Raw genomic sequence first — 19,906 nt, forward strand, 5'->3', positions numbered from 1 at the left:
AAAGTCTATAGAAAGAAACATCCGCAAAGGTTTTTTTTTTTGCTTTTCTTAATTTGGATCTGTTGTTCAAACCTTACACAATTTCGCTCCGAAGACATTTACTTCAAATAAAATAATTCTTCTTTCTTATTTGGTAGGAAATACACATAACATGTAACTATATACATATAACTTATTAAACTGGGAGTACACTGACTCCACAACCAAAAGATTTTCTTCGAGTTTTGGCAAGGTTTGGCTGGAATTTCTATGTCCTGTTAAAAAAGTGTTATGTTGCCTGCCGCCCCTGGACTGCGAATTCATGATCAATTGTATCACCTGTTTTCGTTAACAGCGCCACCAAGAGTTTCGTTCTTTATCAGATGTACGGCTGTTTACTGTAATGGTTTTGTCCTTATTCTTTGTCCTGTGCCCATTTTAATGCATTGGGTGTGAGTACACGCCGTACACTTAAAAAAGTGTCGCAAACAGTTAAGAGAACTAATCGAGAACATTAACAATACTGTGAAAAGTAGTGACAGACTGATGACCGATATGGTAATTTATCAAGTTCTCTGAAGCTACGGTAACGTTAGAATTCCTTGGACAATTTAATCGTCTTCTGGGCGTCTTGCATATCTTTACGGTTTCTACAATCGGAATGCAGAGGATTGATGGTAAGGCGCATTTTTGGTGTGATTTTTGCGACACCTTTGCCACTTCCATGACTTTACTATACTAACGTTATTTATTGTTGGCAAATGCCATGGTAGGGTATAGGGCCTATTTGTATTTGTTTTCGAAGTGGGTATTGTTACGCCACTTGTAACGCATTTCTCATTTTCTATCATTACGGCACTGAACTGCGCAAGTGCGATGACGTAGCTGATCGTTATGACGGTGTTATGTGTATTTTAAAATTAGGCTTAACCTAACGCGTGTTGCCGAATGGTCAAAGTGGAAGGTTTGGAATCACTGGTGTGCAAGCCTGAATCTGCGCCTGGACTATTTTATTTTTTTCGCCTAAATTTTATACCATAATTGTTTTTTATGTTGGTTATTAATTGTATAGGCCTAAGCAGGAATCTATTTTCTTTTCTCATCGGAGGCTTTGGAGGATTTTTTTTAGGGAAAGTCCGAACTCTGCGCTTAAGTTGGAATGCTTGTGTAGTTGCAGTGCCGTAACGATAGAAAATGGGAGATGCGTTATGGCTGCTGTAACAACAGCCACTGCGATTTGTTTTTCCCCCGCTAAGTCCAAACATGACTCATGAGGCCTAGGCCCTAAATAAAAAGATTTACACAGTTTTCAACAGTATTGTCTGCACATTGACCACCATCATGCATTATTCATTTAACCACCTGCTGCCGGGTGGGTTTAATTTGAAGTTGCATGACGAATTCCTGGGGGATTTTCAATTCAAGATTTTCTGTTTTCAAAATTCTTCAAAAATTTATTACTTCATTTACTGGACGTTAACACCCACACGAATGACTGTCTGGTGCCAGTGGTGGCTACTCTAATCTGACTGACAAAATCTATTGACACCCAAGTATTTCAGCCAGGCCTGCCGCCTTACATGTTCATGTAAAGAGAGCCCAGATTGTGTGGTGTTACGTAATTTTCTTCTGTTCCCTGAACCTGGCCCCGTGCTATTGACTCGTTAACTGTTGTAGGGTTACATGTAGGCCTAACATGCGTGACCGTATAGTCACCAGGTCCCTTATTTCATCACTTACTGTGAAAATCAATCAGACTTGACATTTCAAATGTCTATAATCTATAATTTTCAAATTGGACAAGATAATGGCAACTTTAATGAGAAATTTTAATATTCTGATGTCTCCTTTTGGCCCCGTTCGGCAGGTATGATTTGATTGGTTTTTTTTTTTAATCGTTTTTTAATTATTACTTTCCAGGCAATCATTGCAGTTTCCCTTCAGTAAGGCAGTCATGTAGATCTACAAAATGTTCATTATAATTTAGGATAAAATGTACAGTATGTTAGTTTACAATATTTTTGAGTCCCTACCCACATGTACATGTACATACTGTCACAGTGTGCCCAAAAAGATTGTGTCCAAACACAAAGCTGACAGTCATGTACATTACATTTACAAGACTACACATGGAAAATAGGTACATTTCCTGAAGTAGATTTTTACAAATGTTGACCAAGATATTTACCTCAATCGATGCCTACAGGCATACAATGTACAGTGCCTGTATACATGTATGAGGCAAAAAGAAGCATGATGTTTGTTTGATCACAGCCTAATGATGTATGTACATGTATAGCAAGGAGGTTTATTTATTGTAGCAATCATCATCAGTATTTACAGCCAACAAAATGTTCATTTATTAAATGAAGTGACCACTACAGGCTTAACAAAATAAGAATGACTTACTCCTCATTTTGAAACAGCTGCCAAATAATTGAGTCCGTAAAGTCCTTGTGCTAAATATTATTCTAACCCTTTGGATTGACCAGCATGCATTAATAATATTTGTACTGGTGCAGTAATAATGCTGTGTAAACAAATCTGTCTGTGAATCTGGTCTTGTGTCCTACTATTGCGTTTGTGCTAGACCTTGGAACATTTACCTCAATTTGTCCTAATTGGACTAGGTCTCTTGGGTGTTGTTTGAGAGTAGTTGAGCCAGTTGGAGGGTTAGAAGGGAGCATGGGTCAGGAAAACGGATAAGTTAGAACAGTGAAGAGGAATTCACTTGTGGGATAGGAAGGAATAAAGATCTTCATTTTCAAATTGCAAATTGTGCTAACCAAAGATACATACTTTCATGTGCATAAGCATACACCGGTGATTTGAATACAAAAAGCTGGTGATTTTTATTTCGTTTCAGCGTGAATTCACCTTATTCAGCATTACATGCTTCATTTAATAAATTTATCTGTCCACTTTAACATCACACACATAAATTTGTCCAGGCACCTTTTTCCTTGGAATATGCAAAGTGGCCATGAATTATGCTCCTACATGTAAGCCAGCATTCTCAGTGATGTACTGGTATGGTAAAAACACTTATAAAATACACCTGTTGTTTTTGTTTTCATGTAGTTTCATTAAGCGTATGCATACACATATTATTGTATGGAAAAGGACTTTGAACTTGCTTTGAAATAATAATAAATTTGAGTCTTGAAAACGATAGAAGTTTGCGGCAGCGATATTAGTCAATGGCAACAGCAGTGCGATGTTCCACAGTTTTTAGCCTTCAAGGCCTTTGTGCTGACATTAGGATTCTGCAGCAGTGACACAAGACCTGCTTGTTGCAGTTACCCTTTTAAGGGGATTTATGCTATGAAATGAGCAATTGTTCTGTTTCAGTGGGGTGGTAAACAAGGAAACCAAGGCTTCTATAGGGAGGAGGAACAGATTGCTGACTGTGTAATGATACTGTAAATGATCAATTAAGTTTTTTGTGACACTGCTTCTGTAGTACTCTTGAGGTTTGGGGTAAATAAAATTTTAAAAATTGGCCAAGATTGGTTAATAAAAAAGTAGCCAAAATAAATATCAGCAGATCCATGATCAGATATTTCTTTAAACAGTATGTCATGGTTTACTTATTACAAGTAAATTTTATGTTTGCATGATAATTCATTTTCAGATACATACATGTGTACACATACATTACGTGTACATGTAGGGACATCCTCGGCAAAGTATATGGAATTGTGCAGTTACTATGGTTACAACAAATTTCTATACTTGCTCTGATTTCAGTCAATCTAATTACTTAGAAAAAGAGGATTGTTACTGCACGTACATGTAGCAACCACTTAAATAACACCAACTGGGACATCATTTTACATGTACATGTGTACCTTGCTCATTCTATAAATTTTAGGTCCAGTTTTTTCATATCCCTGTGTCACATCTGATGTACATGTATCACTTTTCAGAGCACATTCTTCAATTTCTAAAAGCAATTAACTTACGTTAGCAATGCAAATTACCTGCAAAACAAAAATTGTTTGAAATAAATTTCAGTGGCATTTTCACATGAAGTTCCAAAGGTAAAGTGTAACAGGGACACAGCAGTGTCACAAATGTGGACCCCAAGTGAAAGAATGACCCACCTGTATCCATTAAAAATTAACCCTGACAATTTGCAATCTTCCAATCATATGAGGATTGCAGGCTGTTTGAGTCATTAGATTTTAGTTTGCTTTCTACTCTCAAAGGCCTGCCATTAATTTGCCGTTTTACCACCATTGACTGCTTGAGAATGCATTTTGGTCTTTTATTGTGTAATCCTAATGGCATATACACCTGTGCTTGTATGTGTGTGCAAGTACTGGTACCACAAAAAGGGAAAAAATGACATTAATACCATTGTAATAAGCAATCCATGTGAAAAATTTAGTGATTCCTCCTGCAAGTAACCTGAAAATATGTACATATGTGTAGGTAATGGATGCGTTGCCATGGAATTGCCCTTTGAAAAGCACTATTATAAAAAGTGGATAATGATGGATTAGGATGTTTATTTGAAGTTTTAAAATGATGCATTTGGCCATATGAACAAAATTTGTTTCTTCTTTAATGAGGTCATTGTTTTATTTTTCATGCAGGATTTTTTCCTTAGATCAGACCTCTGGATTAAAACTTCCTCTTGACGTCAGGAAAATGCACATCTAGATTTCCTTGGGTAACTTCTCCAAAAAGCCGTACACACTGTGCATGTGTATGTGTGCGGGGGCGTCGTCTAATTATTCAGGATGCCTTTAAAAGAGATCGCCGTTACTCCAATCGTACCTGAGAAAGAAGACAATGAAATGGAAGAGTTGGGCATATGTAACCATGGAAGTGAGACAGAAAATGTTAAGGTATGTGAACATATTCAATAGTCTAATGTTGCATGTAGGACAAGACAGGAATATTTCACAAAAGCATATTTTAACAGCATAGGAGGGCAGTTCTCTTCATGGAAACATTGCTAACTGGGCCAATTGCTAACGTTTTCATTTTTGATGCAATGGGAAATCTTTCACAAAAGCCAGGAACTATTGAAACAGCTTTTCTCTGTTTCCTGTCGAGTTGAACTGCTACATGTATATTTGGGATGGGAAACAAAGCTCTTGCATTTTGGAGTGTGGCCAGGGGTGTGTTTCAGCATGAAATGAAAATCATTTCTGAAGTCATGTGTTAGTAAATGAAAGATGATAGTTGTTGGCGAAAATAACAAATCAGCAAAATACCAAACTAATGATGAACAAAGTTCTGCAAACATATCTGAAGAGAAATGGTTGTGGTTCCTTGCCTATATTACCATCCCTCTGTGCACTCCCAACCCCAACTTTCTTCATTTCATATTCTCATAGTCATGATGCACATGTATATAAACCATGCTGGAAACAACCAACCTTTTTTACCAAGCCTGCTGTGATGGAAGAAGATTGGTCTGCTGATATAGGGGATAAAAATTACACAGTTGCCATGGGAACCAGTGAGACGCAGCGGTAATTAAAATGCTGCCATATGAATCAACACAGTGATCACACACACTGTGGATGGATGTGAAATACGTACACTCTGTGTTTAGTTAGTTCCCTACTGCTAACAAATACAGGTACCGTACACACAAGTATTGATACCGTACATGTACGGGTTAAAATATGTTGAAAGGCCTTCTCTATGTTAGGGAAAGAATTTCTTTTGCTTCTGGTAGGAAAGTCCAAACCAAGTTGTTGGAACAAACTCTTGTTCCCACAACACTTTTTGATGGAGGGGAGGGATGGGCTATTAAATCATCCCCTCCCACGTTTTCCCATTGAGAAAAAATCAAAGCGATACTGTATTCAAAAGCACTGAAAATGGCAGAATTCTACATGGACCTGTACATTTGTAACTATGCAAAAGCACTTTGCCATTTAAAGGAACTTCCACAATGTTAGGCTTATAAACTATTGTCAGTTTAGAAAAACACATTAAAAAACAAACAAAAACATTATTTTGATTTATGTATACCCATGTGCATGGATTACTGTAGTACAATGTATCTGAATAATTGTGCCATGTAACTATGCTAGCCGTTTATTTAGGTGGTTGAAATGGTTTATTAAAGAAATCTAGTGCTAAAACTTGATTCAAAAACAAATGAATGAGTCGCATCAATTTTTGTAATAAAGCATACATACGGGTGTACCAGGCGGGATTTCCAGAGTTCCAAAAAATCAGACCTGCTCCATTTTTTTCTTCAAACATGTCAAAAGTTTAAAAGGGGAGGCTTTTCCAACAGACAATTCTAAAATGTTAAAGGTGGGTCTACATGTAATTGACAATGTAACTCTTACCCAACTACTAGCAATGAGCTTTGCACAGACATTATCATTGAACCTAAGCACAAGGAGCAACAGTGCATATCCCACTATGCTTTTACCAAACTGTCTCCAATTATTGTCGTTGGCTTTCTGCGGTGCTGGCCTTTTTTGATTGGCCAGTGTTTCACTCTTATGGAGACACCTGTCAGTTGCTTTATCATTGATTAATTGAATGTAAGATGATTGCAGTTGTAGCATTTTGACATGTACCAAGCTCATCATAGGGGTAATATTTTATGAGAGAGTTTGTCCACTGTAAAAGCAAACAATTTTTCAGCTGGAGGTGAACTGATAAACATGGATTGGTGGTTAAACTGTTGAGGGTTTTACTCTATCAGTTTAACCATTGGCTTTCTCTTAATTATATTTATTTAAATTCGGTTGGAAGGTTTAATTACAGTATATGGAAATTAATTAATTGTTTTTTTGGTTTTTTTTGTTACTATTCGTCGGGTTTTGTGTTGATACTAAAGTATACAATGTACATATGTATGTACACGTAGCAGTGTTTCTCTACAGATATTGTCATTCACACTGACCACGCTGATAACTGCAAGGAATTTGCAGAGTTAACGTCAACCAGACTCACTTTCATCTCTAATGCTCTTTTAGTTCATCCTCAATCAATACTTTCCCGACACTGGCTCCTATTTTAACCAGTATATTAAGGAACCTGTTTTGATGCCTTTGGTGGTTGTGTAATATCAGTTAAATACAAGGTGAACTTTGCTCTTTCCCGTGGAAATGCTGGATGAAAATGAATCTACATGGAAAAATTCTGCAGATGTACAATACATGTTAACATAATGGAGTTTTCTGGTGCTGGTACGTGTATGTAACAAACATGGACAACAGAATCTGTAAACGCACACACTAGTACATATACGTCGAGTTAGATGTACTGGTAGATGGGAATGAGGCAACCGGCTGTGCTCTTGAAGTAAGCAGTACATGTTAAATTATACCATTGAAAGCTCTATGTATAATCTTTTAAAGGGTTTGCACACATTTACTGTGCTAATGCGCCAAGTTGAAGCCCTGATTAATACATTTTTTTTACCGTTTCCTAAAATTTAATTTTAGGTTAAACGTGAGAAGCAAGAATCCCTTGCTAAGACAAACTCTGCCTTTGCTGCTGATACAAAAGACACTGCCACATTAGAGCAAGAGTCTGACAAGGATGATTTACAACAGACCAGATCCTCACCAGTCAACCAAACAGTTTCCTTGTTCACAGCATCCTCAGAGAAGAAGGACATGGATAGCAGTGACCAGGGCGAGGACAAAATCAAAACGGAAACAAAAGTTGGCGTGTTGACACGCAACAGCTCAACACAGTCCTCAGTGTCAGTGACATCATCCCGCAGTGACATCTGTCGGATATGTCACTGTGAAGGCGATGAGGAATCACCATTGATCACTCCTTGCCTCTGTTTAGGAAGTCTACAGCATGTCCACCAAGCATGCATACAACAGTGGATCAAAAGCTCCAACACCAAGGCGTGTGAGCTGTGCCGATTTCCATTTATAATGCAGACAAAACTTAAACCTGTTGGAAAGGTAATTTATTGGATGTATAAGTACATGTAGTCATTACTCAAATTTCACATCCTCTATATGTTGCTTGTTTCTAACGATTGTGATCGATGGCCAACATGTGATTGGAGCAGCTTTTTCTCAGAAACTTTTTGAAATTTGGTGCATACAAAGTTGGTATGTTAGGCCCTGCCAACTCTGACACTTTTTACATTGTGCATCACTTAGAACGTAAGTTAATACATGTAAACAGGATGAATGAATTAAAGACAGACAGACAGATCGATAACTTTGCAGTTCGAAAAATAATGTCACCCCTAAACAAATTTCATCCAACGGCAGGAAATTGTTTTGAGTCCATCCAAGCAAACTAATGAAGTTTTGTGTAACCATCAATTTTATCCTTCTTTTTGTCATGCCTTATCCTATTTTGATTTCAATTTTGACCCACAGTGGGAGAAGTTAGACATGACTACTAGTGAGCGACGTAAGATCATCTGTTCGGTATCATTCCATATCATTGCAATCACGTGCGTCATCTGGGCTCTATACGTCCTTATTGATCGTACCAGTACAGAGCTTCATACTGGCGGTCCAAACAGTGGCATCAAAGAATGGCCGTTTTGGACCAAGATTGTTGTCGTGGCGATCGGTTTCACAGGGGGACTGGTGTTCATGTATGTCCAGTGTAAAGTCTACTTGCAGCTCTGGCGACGGCTGAAAGCGTACAACCGCGTCATCTACGTACAGAATTGTCCCCCAGAGGAGAGACTCAAAGCTAAGCAGGCTAAGACCCTTCCAGAACCACCACCCTCTCACATTGAAATCATCAACTGAGAAATATTGGATATCTACATGTACATGTACATGTATCTGGTCTTACTTCAAGTAGAAGATTATACAAGAAGCATGTGTATATACAAAATGTAATCACATACATGTACACCAAGAATGCCATGTGTTGTAACTTTAAGGTAGACATGAAGTTGCAGTGGTTCTGAAGCATACCTGTAGCAGGTTGGGTTTTTTATGAGCAGTACATGTTGGCAGCAGCTTGTGTCCAAAAAAAGAAGAAAGCATGTTATCTCTGTGCACACGGAACATTAAATTTACATCTCGCCAAAATTGTTCTCTCATCAAACCTGGAGTACTGATATGTTAATCACAAAATTTGAAGGTCTCCATTTTTGGCCATTAGGGAGTGAGTTTAAGTGACGAAATGCTTTGTTAGTGTTGCTGGCTGCAGAAGATGTTTCTTTGTTCCAGACTAATACAGATACACACCGTACTTGACCATTTTTTTCAAATAAGTAAAAGCAAATTGCAGGATTCAAATTTAGTCAATAAGTACCAATATCAGTCTGCCATGTGGTTGACACTCGATGCACATGTGTGCGTGTTTATTTGTACCAGTACAATGTATATTGATTCCAAGTTCTAAGTTGGGCAATTATCAAACTGCACAGTGAAGTTATTTGTAGTATATTTTTTGTCGTGTGAAGAAGAAACCTACATGTATCATATCCATAAAAATCGTGAAAAAGCACCATTCCTCTTGTTTTTCAATTTTTAATCTGCAAATCTTGTCCATTTTTCAAATATGCCAAAAATACTAGCATTATGAATTTATGCTAGAACATTTTGAAAGCAAAACAAAATCATACATCAGAGTTTAGAGAAATAGAAAGATATATTTATTACCTTCACGTACCAGAAAGTAAAGAGGGTATACATGTTGCTTCAACAATTTCTCGACCCACCACCTCTCTTACTAAACAATCAGTGAACATTGTCACATTTGAAGTAATCGCTACAAAATTTATTTCTGACCATTTACAGGTGCAATATTTGTCAGTTGCAGTGATTTTTATTTAGTATCTTACATGTACATGTATATCAATTAAGCTATACTTGGCTGAATTATGTAACAACATCCTATCATCCGACCCACAGAATCTCTGCATTATTGTCAGTTTCGTAAACATTACATGCAGTGCCTTACTGAGTACTTAAACCTTGCATAAAAATGGAAAAAAGGAACAGAGTATGCCATTAAGTAATAAGTTGAAAATTTAATGTTGATTCCTAAGAAAAGAGTTTGAATTTCAAAAATATAATGTACAGTATTTAATGTATTTACTTGTAAATGTGTCTTCATTTTCTGCACTTGATATACATGTATATATTACATTGCATAGTTTTCAAGCTGCCATGACACTGCTGGAGTTGTATGGGAATAGTGTAATGTGTGCCAGCAAAAGTTCTGTTTACTTTGGTACATGTACTCGTTTATTGTACCATTCCGTAGGGTCAAGATGTTATGGTATGTTTCTGTTGTACAGTTGTCATCTTGTAACTCCATGCTCAAGTAGGGATGTAAACTGTGTACTGTTGTCTCTGTGTTTTCATCTATTTACACAGGGAAATGTTAATGACAATCAAAGTATTTTATGACCACAGAAAGCGCACCTATTTCAAAACTTTATTTCACCCTTTCTGTTCGGAGGAATTTACGTTAAATCTTCTCATAGCCACAAGAAATAAACCAACTCTTACTTTTAGTGTATGATATAGTGCAATCATGTTAACTGTTGGCAAAGTGATCATGTGAATGAAAAATAAAGTGATTTAATATATTTGAAATGAAGCAAAACAAGAAATAAAGAACTGCCAAGGTTAAACTGTGGAATGGAAAATGTTTGTTGTGTTTGTGAATTTACGCTGAGGGATAGTTAGTCTCATATCTACACATACATTTGTCGGCAGTAATATGTAGTGTTGTTTTTTCTTATTTATGATTTCACCCATTGCAACCTTTCCCCCCCTGCAGTTCATTGAATAAAATGAGTACTGCAAGATGTATCTCTGGCAAGCTGAATCTACATGTTGCGTATAAAATGTGACACATACCATGTGTCTGATCAGTGTGATCAAGCAAGCGCTGAACTTTTCCTCCCCCCCTTCCCATCCAGCCTTAAATGGGGACCAATTTCACTCTGCAAATCTGGCCATTGAACAGCACTGAAATTGGGCCCAGGAAACACCGCTTTGGGGAAATGTTGTGCACCCCCCAACATTTCTTTCCATCAAATCTCACCATACCATACTGGTTGATGAAATTACCACACTGACTCGTGTGTATGTAAGATAACAATACCATATGCACCTTTAATACTGTTGCATCATCGCACCTGTTTACAATAAAAAAGCCTTTGTAAATTTTAAGTAAAAATAAATCTTGGGACTTCAGGATAAAATATTTTAGCATTTAATAGTGTACTAAACTTTTAGTGATGCACTAAGGCAAGACACATTGTCCCTTCAGTCAAATGAAAAAGGTTTTTACTGGCACAAAAACAATTTCACGAAGGTTCTTATCCAAAACTGATATCAGAAGCACAAAGGCTTCCATTTAAATGCAAATAAGGCAAACTAGATGTACATATTCAACTTTTTAACTGAAGTACATGTAGATACAGATCAGTGTGTTTTAATACATACATGTGGTTTCTTTTGTTTGTTCTTCAACTAATAAAGCTCTACATATTACATCTGTAACCCTACCAGCATTATTCCAAGGTCCTTAAGACTACACGCCAAGTGAAAATAATACTTTTAGAAAAATTCCTACATACCCTGGTGTTTGAGTTTCAGTTCTTCAAAATAGTGGGAAACTTACCAATCAAGTTAGCAAGAACAATGTACAAATATTTAAAATTATGGACAAAGAATGTACTTTTCCTTATTTGCCTCTAAATATACACCTCCCCTTGCTGGTTCCAGAAAAATGATTCAAACTAAAACTCAGCATAACAAAAAAAATTCTGTCAGCTAATTGCAAGATAATCAATCATTGAGGGTGGCCAAATATAAGAATGATGGAAACTGCAGTTGTACATGTATAATCAATTTAAAAGGAGACAATGTATAATGAATATGGTTAAACTGGCCTTCTACCACAACAAGAGGGCGCTACACACAATCATGCTGGCCTTCAACAACAATGCTAAGGCTGCATCCGAATATCTTGTCTAGAGCTAGGTCTAGGTCTTCGCTCCATTGGAATTGCGTGGAGACATGCAGACAATAGACCTAGCCGTAGCTCTGGAAGCCCATTTCGGACACAGCCTAAGTAAGTGTAAACCTGATTTCCTTTTCTCTGACTTGGTTAAAACTGTTTTCCCTTTAGTTTCCAGGAAGCACATTGCAACGTCAGTAGACAATTTTTGGAATCTAAATTATTCCAATTGGCAGGTGCCATTTTTCCTTTCTTCACACACTTGATTTAAAAATTGTACAGTGTAAAGTTAAAAAGCTTTAAAATTCTTTTAAATTCACAGAAATCAGTTTAAATTGCTTTGGTTTACCCTGTTCTAAAATAAAATTCTACAACTTACACTGCTTCAACCTTATCGTAAATACGCAGGATTAATTAATACTCAAATTCATTCAACATGCAGTCTGTCATTTTACATAGTCAATCTTCTAGGCTGGACTCAACTTATGATTTAACTTATTCAACACCATCCACTAACACATATTTGACGTTAGCCCTATACAACTAGGTTTCAACAAGTCTTAATTTGCTCATCCCTCACCACCCTTACAAGGCATCGGGAAGGGTAAATGCATGCTGTAAGTTTTGTAGCGCACTCATTAGGAAAAACTTCCATGTACACATGACACGTGTACACTGAGTGTACAAATACCCTAAAATGCTTTGCACATCAACAGCTGTGATCAATGTATTTTTTTTCACATGCTGGAATTAATTTGCCCTACCCAGTCACCTGTGAGGGCTGCTGCAGGGGATAAGCAGTCTTGATTAAAATTGGCTGTGACCATAGCTGACATCTGACCTTAGCTGACAGCAACACATGTGTCTATTGGAAATGGAGTTCGCTGTCAGCTAAGTTACCACAAACAAATGGATTATTGCTGACTGTAGCAAAGGAAATCAGACAAGGTCTTACTTTAAATATGTTGTTAACCAATTGCTGCCAAGGACCCGTTTTCGAGCACGTAGGCTTTATACATGGAGCCAGGAAACCCGAAATGGGACAAAGGGAATTGGGCGTTGTAACAAAAGACCATACTCGGAACAAAAGACCAGGCTGCTGGGCATTACCGACTTTTTTTTACTCTCAACAGTGGAGATAATCCTGCCTTGTTTTGAAACAGTGTACCATGGTTTGGGGCATTTAGAGCAAGCGGATTTATTTATTAGCCACATCCAACAGCAGAAATACTACCAATTACAGGAATGGACATAAATAAACTCAAATAAAATAAAACACTGTAATTTAAATTGTGACATATATTTGCTAAACAAAAACACTAGATAATAAAAACTGGATATGTATGTGCATGTATAATAAACAAAGAGCACACATAAATAAATCAATTACCAGGAAAAACAAGACAAAACAAAAACTATAAGGGAGAATGACAGTGATCCAAAAAAAAGTTGTTGTGGGAGTGGAGGGGAATCAAAACCCAGGGGAGCACAGGTGAAGTGACTATTGAAACAAAGACAAACAATTAACCGCAGACAAACACATAAACAAACATCAAATACAACATAAAATAAACAGACACCTGAACTTCCAGGTAAACAAACATGTACATGTACTGGGGGACTGAGGACACACAAATAAGAAACAAACAAACAATAAGAGCATTCAAATGACAGCTCATTCCCATTAGATAGGCCATGAAGAAAGTGATTAAAATTATCATCAGAAGAAACTCTATCAACTGGTATGTAGTGTGAGTATACTCAAGAGTAGCAAACAGCACGAAAGACCAAAAACAGGACAGCAATGGGACAAAAGCGCTCCACCACCGCAGCCATGAGCCACACGGCACCACTGCAAGCTAATCTGGCCCCTATTGAAAAGAGGACAGCAGCCCACTGTGCCAAGTTTGTGAACAAAAGAAAGTTATATAACACCGCACAATCTGGGCTCTTTTTTACAAGGCTGCAGGCCTGGCTGAAACACTTGGGTGTCAATAGATTTTGTCTGTCAGACTAGAGTGGCCACCAGACAATAATTTGTGGGGATGTAAACTTCCATTAATTGAAATGAAGAATTTGGAAGCTGAAAATCTTAGAAAAGTCCCGATTATGTGCACTGCACTTTTCAAACCACCCGGCAGCAAGTGGTTAACCTTGAGATGGCACCAGTAAATGCACAGGTGACATTGATATGGATTGCAAAAACAATTATTGTAATATTTCCAGCACCTTGGAGGAGTTAGTGGGCTCTCTGAGGATCAGGACGAGATTTATTTACTGAGAGCTCCTTCCGTAAACATCCGTTGCAGTTCTTCAAAGAGTTTGGAGGAATCTGTAGCTCCTTGTTCACTCATTCTCTTCAACGCTAAAGCTTGATCCTTGGAACTCCAGTAGTCTTCCTTCCAGAAATGAATACTGTCAACAATAATATCAAATAAATATTTTGGGTGACAAAATCCCTTTCAAATGTAGTCTGTTTTGGAATGTACACATAAGGCAAGCCTACTTGTAGTAATGCAGAACCCATTTTAACTAAGAAGAATTTCTCTGTCCTTTCCATTTAAGGAAGGCAATGCATGCACTGCATACAGTGTATAACGGCTGATGTCAGGCACAATTTCAACTCAATGGGGGGTGCATATTCCATGCTGACATGTGTAAAGAACCATTCTATTCCAGTCATTTGGTACTGAATTTCCTGCAGGAACATTTGATAAGTTCATACATGATGGCAGTTGGAGGGTTAGCAAGTTCAAACATGTCTGGAATGTTGCCAGAACAGCAGGGATTCTGTGCCCCTGGAAAGACTGCCAAGTGCACCTGGCTAAAGCAGAAAAAGTTGATCAACTTGAACTCAACTTGTGTGCCTGCCCCAGCAGCACTTACTCACAGTGGCTGTCAAATGGAGTATTTTTTAAAAGCATTTTTAGCTTTTCTCCTGCATATTACCATCTGCTCCCCCCTCCCTTCCTTCCCTACATAAGTGGGTACTATAGCATTCTGTCCATGAATGCATTTATATAAGCTCTAAGTCACTAAGGGGAGTCCAGGCCCAAATGAATTCACCTCCACAACAAATTATTGTTTGAATTCTAATGTGTTTACTCACTCCTCTCCTCGACCTACTCCACTCATGTCACCAAGTGAAACACTAGGCTCTGGGCATCCCGCATGGTTACCGTCAGCAACCCTGGGTGGAAGGAGGGGGATGGATGGATCTCTCTCGTGGGCCCTCTCTGCTTCAACTCTCTCAACGATGCGTTCACAGAGGTAGCACTCAAAGGCATTGATGAAGCTGGGTTTGCGCCAGTCATTCACGCCCCATACCCGTCGTTCAACAGTATGTCTGAATGAAAAAAGTATTTTGCAGTATTATATAAAACAGATACAATGTATTCAACCCCCCCTCCAAAAAAAAAAAAGAGATTGGGGGTTGACTACTTTGAAGGTGGGATGACTGAGAACTTGAGTGAAATATATTAGAAAGTATAAAGGTATTTTAATATGGCATTTTTCTTACAATATTTAGACAGTTTGGAAATATTTTAATAGGCTTAGACTTTTCTATCTCTGAGCTGCTCAACAGGAGACTCAGTGGCGACAAACATACCGGTCCTTTTTCCTAGTTCTGAGCACGTGCACATTGTTCTGAGCATGCCCACATAGTTCTGAGCAAAACCTTGAAAATGGACCGGTATGTATGCTGTCACCAGCATCTCAGTCTCCCACTGAAGTGTACACATTTTGGTAAAGTTCATTTTATGTTTCAATTATAAGGAGGTAAAATTGCTACATTCAGAGAAGAATAAAATGGTTTGTAGAAATTCCCTTTCAATAACAATGACTAAATAAAACAAAACTCAATAAGGACCCACTATAGCAAGATGTTTTCACTGGTTCCACATAAGTTTTGTTGGGACTTCAACTCTACTACAGTTTGAAGCACTTATGGAAGTTACAATTGCAATCTTACTACTTCATATAATACACAATTGGTATGAAATAATACCTTAATAACTGATTGCTAATTCCTTTGTTTTTAAATTCCAGATATTTCAGGTATTCCTTATCGTTCTTGTCCAAACGTTTGATGAACTCAGCAAGCTCCTTTGGCGATTGAAAATTATCCACTAAAATGATGGAATGATTGTCTGGTATCCAATCTCTGACGGATGGAGACCCCCTGTAGATTGGAACACATCCAACATGAAATGGACGGATCAACTTTTCTGTGATGTAATCCTCGCAGATCCCATTTTCAAATGCTAAATGGAATTTGTACCTCGCGATGAAATCATAGAATTCCTTGGCATCCATTGATTCAACAGGATCTTGCAGATTTTCTGGGAGTTTTTTGTTGTTTACACACTTCCCATACGAATCAACATCAATGTATTTCATTAACTCTTTTACATAGCGGTCTCGGTCTGAAGGAACGTTACAGTGTGTCTGAATATATGCAATAGGAGCAAGTGTTTCCCGGTGTTTATTTTTCATGCTGATGGGAACTGGTTGACGTTCAGTAAGGTAATCAAGTGATTTGATGTGTTGAGTTGTAATTGGATAGTGTGACTCCCGTCGAAATGTTGATGTGTGATTGAACTGTGACATCATTACAGCATGAGAAAAAATCTGGTTGTTCAATGGCGATTCTTCATGAATGACGGCCCACTCATGCCATGGTAACCGTGGCAATGGGGCTTCATAGGCTCGAAAGTCACTCCCATAGAACATCACACCCCTTGCTAGAGGGTCAGACAAAACACTTTTATCTGTTGTGACAAGACATGTCCCCTGTCCACCCTGACTTGGCTCGCATTCAATCTTAACAGTATTTTTACCTTGAAAATGAGGGAACAACTTGTCTGTCCACCAAACAATTGTGGGCAATGATAATGCACTGGACTGCTTTTGCACAGGTTTTACATCTGCAGAAATTGGGTCATCTGGTTTTCCACGATTTAACTCATCTCTACCACGACTTAATTCATCTCCTCTTACAAAGCTACCTTGCGATGACAAAATGTCGCTGAGTGTGTCGTGACCAATACCGACTGCACCGAGTAGAAAGTAAGTTCCCAAGAATATCGCTCCGAACAGCACACCAAGGAAGAAAATCACATACTTCAAACGGAAGCCTTTAATTTGGCTCGACTTCTTCGATGGGGCCTGCGCCTGTTCCTGCTGTGTTTTCGTAGTGGATCGATCTCTTTTCCTAAGTGATGGTTCCATAATTATTGACGATTAACAAGACGAACAGATCAGGCCCACAGATAGCACTTATTGTGGAGCAAAGATCATGTGTAAGACCCGCCACACCGGCGCAACTTTACTTCGACACGTGTGATTACGTGTACATATGTACATGTGTACGTGCAGGACATTGTGGATGACTGTAAAATTAAAGGGCGCCCTCAACGGTGATTTGCATTGGTTTTGCAGACCTCGACCTAAATGCATCTGAGCTGGGTGTTACACTTTGACTTTTCCCAGGCACACAACTAGAGTTTTGCTTCCCCGCCCGCTTAAATTACAAAATTAGCCTATGAAAGCGCAATAAAAACAAAGTTGATAGGGAAATTTTTTTTTTTAATGATTGTCTTGTTTTTATCGTCTTTTTCTCCCAGGCTGTTTTTACATTTCTTATCCGTTGCCGTGCCGATAACTTTAAACCCGTCTCCGGCTCCAGGTATGTTTTTTACAAGCTGCCCGTTCCCCTCAATCACCCTGCACCCCGCTCTGCTACGCTACTCGCTTCTTCACTCTCTTAAAGGAATAAAATTCTACACTAAAAACGCTAGGCATTAATGGGCGCATGTTAGGGCCGTCCATCATTTTCACCGGCGCAAAAACCGTACGGGGCAGGTGTTAAAGACCTCCAGTACGCTCTAGTCCTGAATGTGAAAAATGATGATCCGTCAACGTACGTAATTTTGCGGATGTTGCTAGGCAGCTCTGCACCGCTTATACCCAAGTTCTGTTCTATCCTCTACTAGTATTGAAAGATTGAAATTATGTAGGGACAAGACATTTTAGAGTGAAAAATCACTCTGAATTTAGACTGAAAAAGGCTGAAAATAGCCCCTTCGAGTGGAAGCTCGAGTGAAATTTCAATCTTCTGGAGTGAAGAAATTTCACTCCAGAGTCCAATTCGTCTGGTCCTTAATTTCAATCGAGGTGAATTTTCACTCGGATAGAGCGAATTTTCACTCTTTGCAATTTAGAGAGTGCATGTGTTGTTTTAAAAATCTTTCATTTGAAAATTATATTCTGCTAACCACAATACTTAAATGTATGGCCAATGGAGCTCTCCATCCATCATCATGCCCGCTGGTGTTAGGGGGGAGGGGTGGTGAAAAGTCTATTTTTTGTATGAAATGATGAAAATTATGGACGGCCCCTCAGAGCAAACTCTTGTTCATAGTTTCACACCACCAAAACTAAGTGTTTAAAAAATATTTGTAATCATAGTTTTGTTTGAATTGGTTTTGAAACAACGACGGTGTGGTTAATAGTCTTCCAACTTTCATATTAATATTGCTCTCAGTGGCGCAGGCTATCCAGGTCTTGGGCCAAGGGGGATTTAGAATTTGATTAAAAAAAATGACTGTCTTAAATTTTTTCACCTGTTAAAAATTTCGAAAGACGAAGATCAGATGTGATAGTACCTGTACTTTCAATTCCTGTTAAACTATAGAGAACAAATCGTAAAACAGGGTATCCAGGGAGAGGGCAACTTGCATTCCCTGCCCCTCCCCTCATGAACGGTGCGGCGGCGCGCGCGAAGCGCCACTCAAGCCACTGGCAGCACCACGCTACGGAGTCATCAGGTCGCAATAACTGACAAATTTTCCAATGCGAAACTTACCTTACACGTACCTCATTTTTTTGTGTACATGGAATTGTTTGTTTGCTTGTTTTTACAGTTCTCTAAAATTGCAACATAAATTTTTAGAAGTCATTCCGTTTCCGGCCCGATGGCACGCGCACACGTACACGGCCGGCCGCATGCGCCAGCGCCCTGCATGCACTTGTGTCTCCCAGCCAACCGCGCGTTGCATTGTGGTCCCGCGCGACTCCATATCCGCCATTTTGTGTTGGGTTTGTGTACTTTCTTGACTTCGAAGTGTGAGTTACCGGACCGGGTTAAACTTTGTGGTTTTTCTTTCCCCATGTGACTTCCACATTTCATTGGCCATGATTTTCGCTGAGTACCTGCCAGGTGGCTAACTGTGGGCTTCGTTGGAGTTGGAAACGGCTGGTTTGGACAATTCTACAGCCGTTCTGACGGTAACCGCAGTTACAACGCCGCTCCGGTGTCCGCACAGCGAACGTTGCAAACGGAGTTCGTGATTCAGCCAAGCAATGGGGACTTAGCCGCCTGGGAATGCCTGATGCCGGTCGATTGCATCTATGTTGGTTGTTGATTAATGAACGCCGTTAGCAACACCTGGGGATTCCTCACAGTCTCTGAAATACTCCAGGGAACTTTTTGGTCCTCCGGATGTTGCTTGCCTTTGTCTGCTTGTGAGCCTTTTCATTTCAGGCCAGAATTCACGAACAAATCACGAACAAATGACATGTAATTTTTGGTCTGATTAGAAAATGAAGGTGGTGTTGCTGCATCGTTGCTGATAAAACAACGGTCATGAAAGGCCACATCATGGCAGGCAAGAAGACAAGAAACAGAAATATTCTGTCCTTGGACAGAATGGAAATGTGAGTAGGCCTAGGCCTTGCTAGGCCTGTGCCTTGCTAGGCCTGTTTTTTCTTTCATTTAATTACACTACTAGGCCTAATTCTGAAGTTTGCCCGGGATAATTCTGAAGTTTGCCCTGAATAATTCTGAATTTTGCTTGGGCGAGAGTGCCTTACTTGTACGGAAAACACTTGAGGTCCTGTGCACAAACCTATAAAACCTGTCTTAAAAATCTAAGTGTTTTCTAAGTAGGCTAGGCCTACTTCAAGTAGGCCTAGGCTACTTGTAAATGCTTTGAAATTTTCTCAGCTAAATAAAATTAAA

General features: G+C 38.8%; 3 protein-coding genes across 3 annotated transcripts in view; 2 read left to right on the forward strand and 1 right to left on the reverse strand.

The window, feature by feature from the left end:
- Positions 1-427: 427 nt before the first annotated feature.
- Positions 428-10,561, forward strand: LOC110991047 (E3 ubiquitin-protein ligase MARCHF8-like). The gene is made up of 4 exons (XM_022256150.2): positions 428-656; positions 4,581-4,835; positions 7,413-7,889; positions 8,319-10,561. Exons 2-4 carry the CDS (start codon positions 4,728-4,730, stop codon positions 8,700-8,702), a joined length of 969 nt encoding a protein of 322 aa, XP_022111842.1. The 5' UTR covers positions 428-656; positions 4,581-4,727; the 3' UTR covers positions 8,703-10,561.
- Positions 10,562-11,008: 447 nt separating this feature from the next.
- On the reverse strand, positions 11,009-18,767 carry fut11 (fucosyltransferase 11). The gene is made up of 5 exons (XM_087129963.1): positions 18,763-18,767; positions 16,893-17,021; positions 15,893-16,066; positions 14,993-15,229; positions 11,009-14,298 (listed from the first exon to the last, which is right to left on the reverse strand). The coding sequence occupies exons 1-5, from the start codon at positions 18,765-18,767 to the stop codon at positions 14,154-14,156; spliced, it is 690 nt and encodes a 229-aa protein (XP_086986089.1). The 3' UTR covers positions 11,009-14,153.
- A 184-nt stretch (positions 18,768-18,951) lies between these two features.
- Positions 18,952-19,906, forward strand: part of LOC110979153 (protein FAM149B1-like) — a 35,412-nt gene continuing 34,457 nt past the window's right edge. The window contains exon 1 of the mRNA XM_022234838.2: positions 18,952-19,602. Within this exon, the coding sequence (XP_022090530.1) occupies positions 19,532-19,602 (71 nt within the window). The 5' untranslated portion in view covers positions 18,952-19,531. The remainder of the gene's footprint in view (positions 19,603-19,906) is intronic.

This window comes from Acanthaster planci, linkage group LG19, assembly GCF_054643075.1.
Source record: "Acanthaster planci isolate LZ-2023a linkage group LG19, COTS_SCS, whole genome shotgun sequence".
In the NCBI taxonomy this organism is placed as follows: Eukaryota; Metazoa; Echinodermata; class Asteroidea; order Valvatida; family Acanthasteridae; genus Acanthaster; species Acanthaster planci.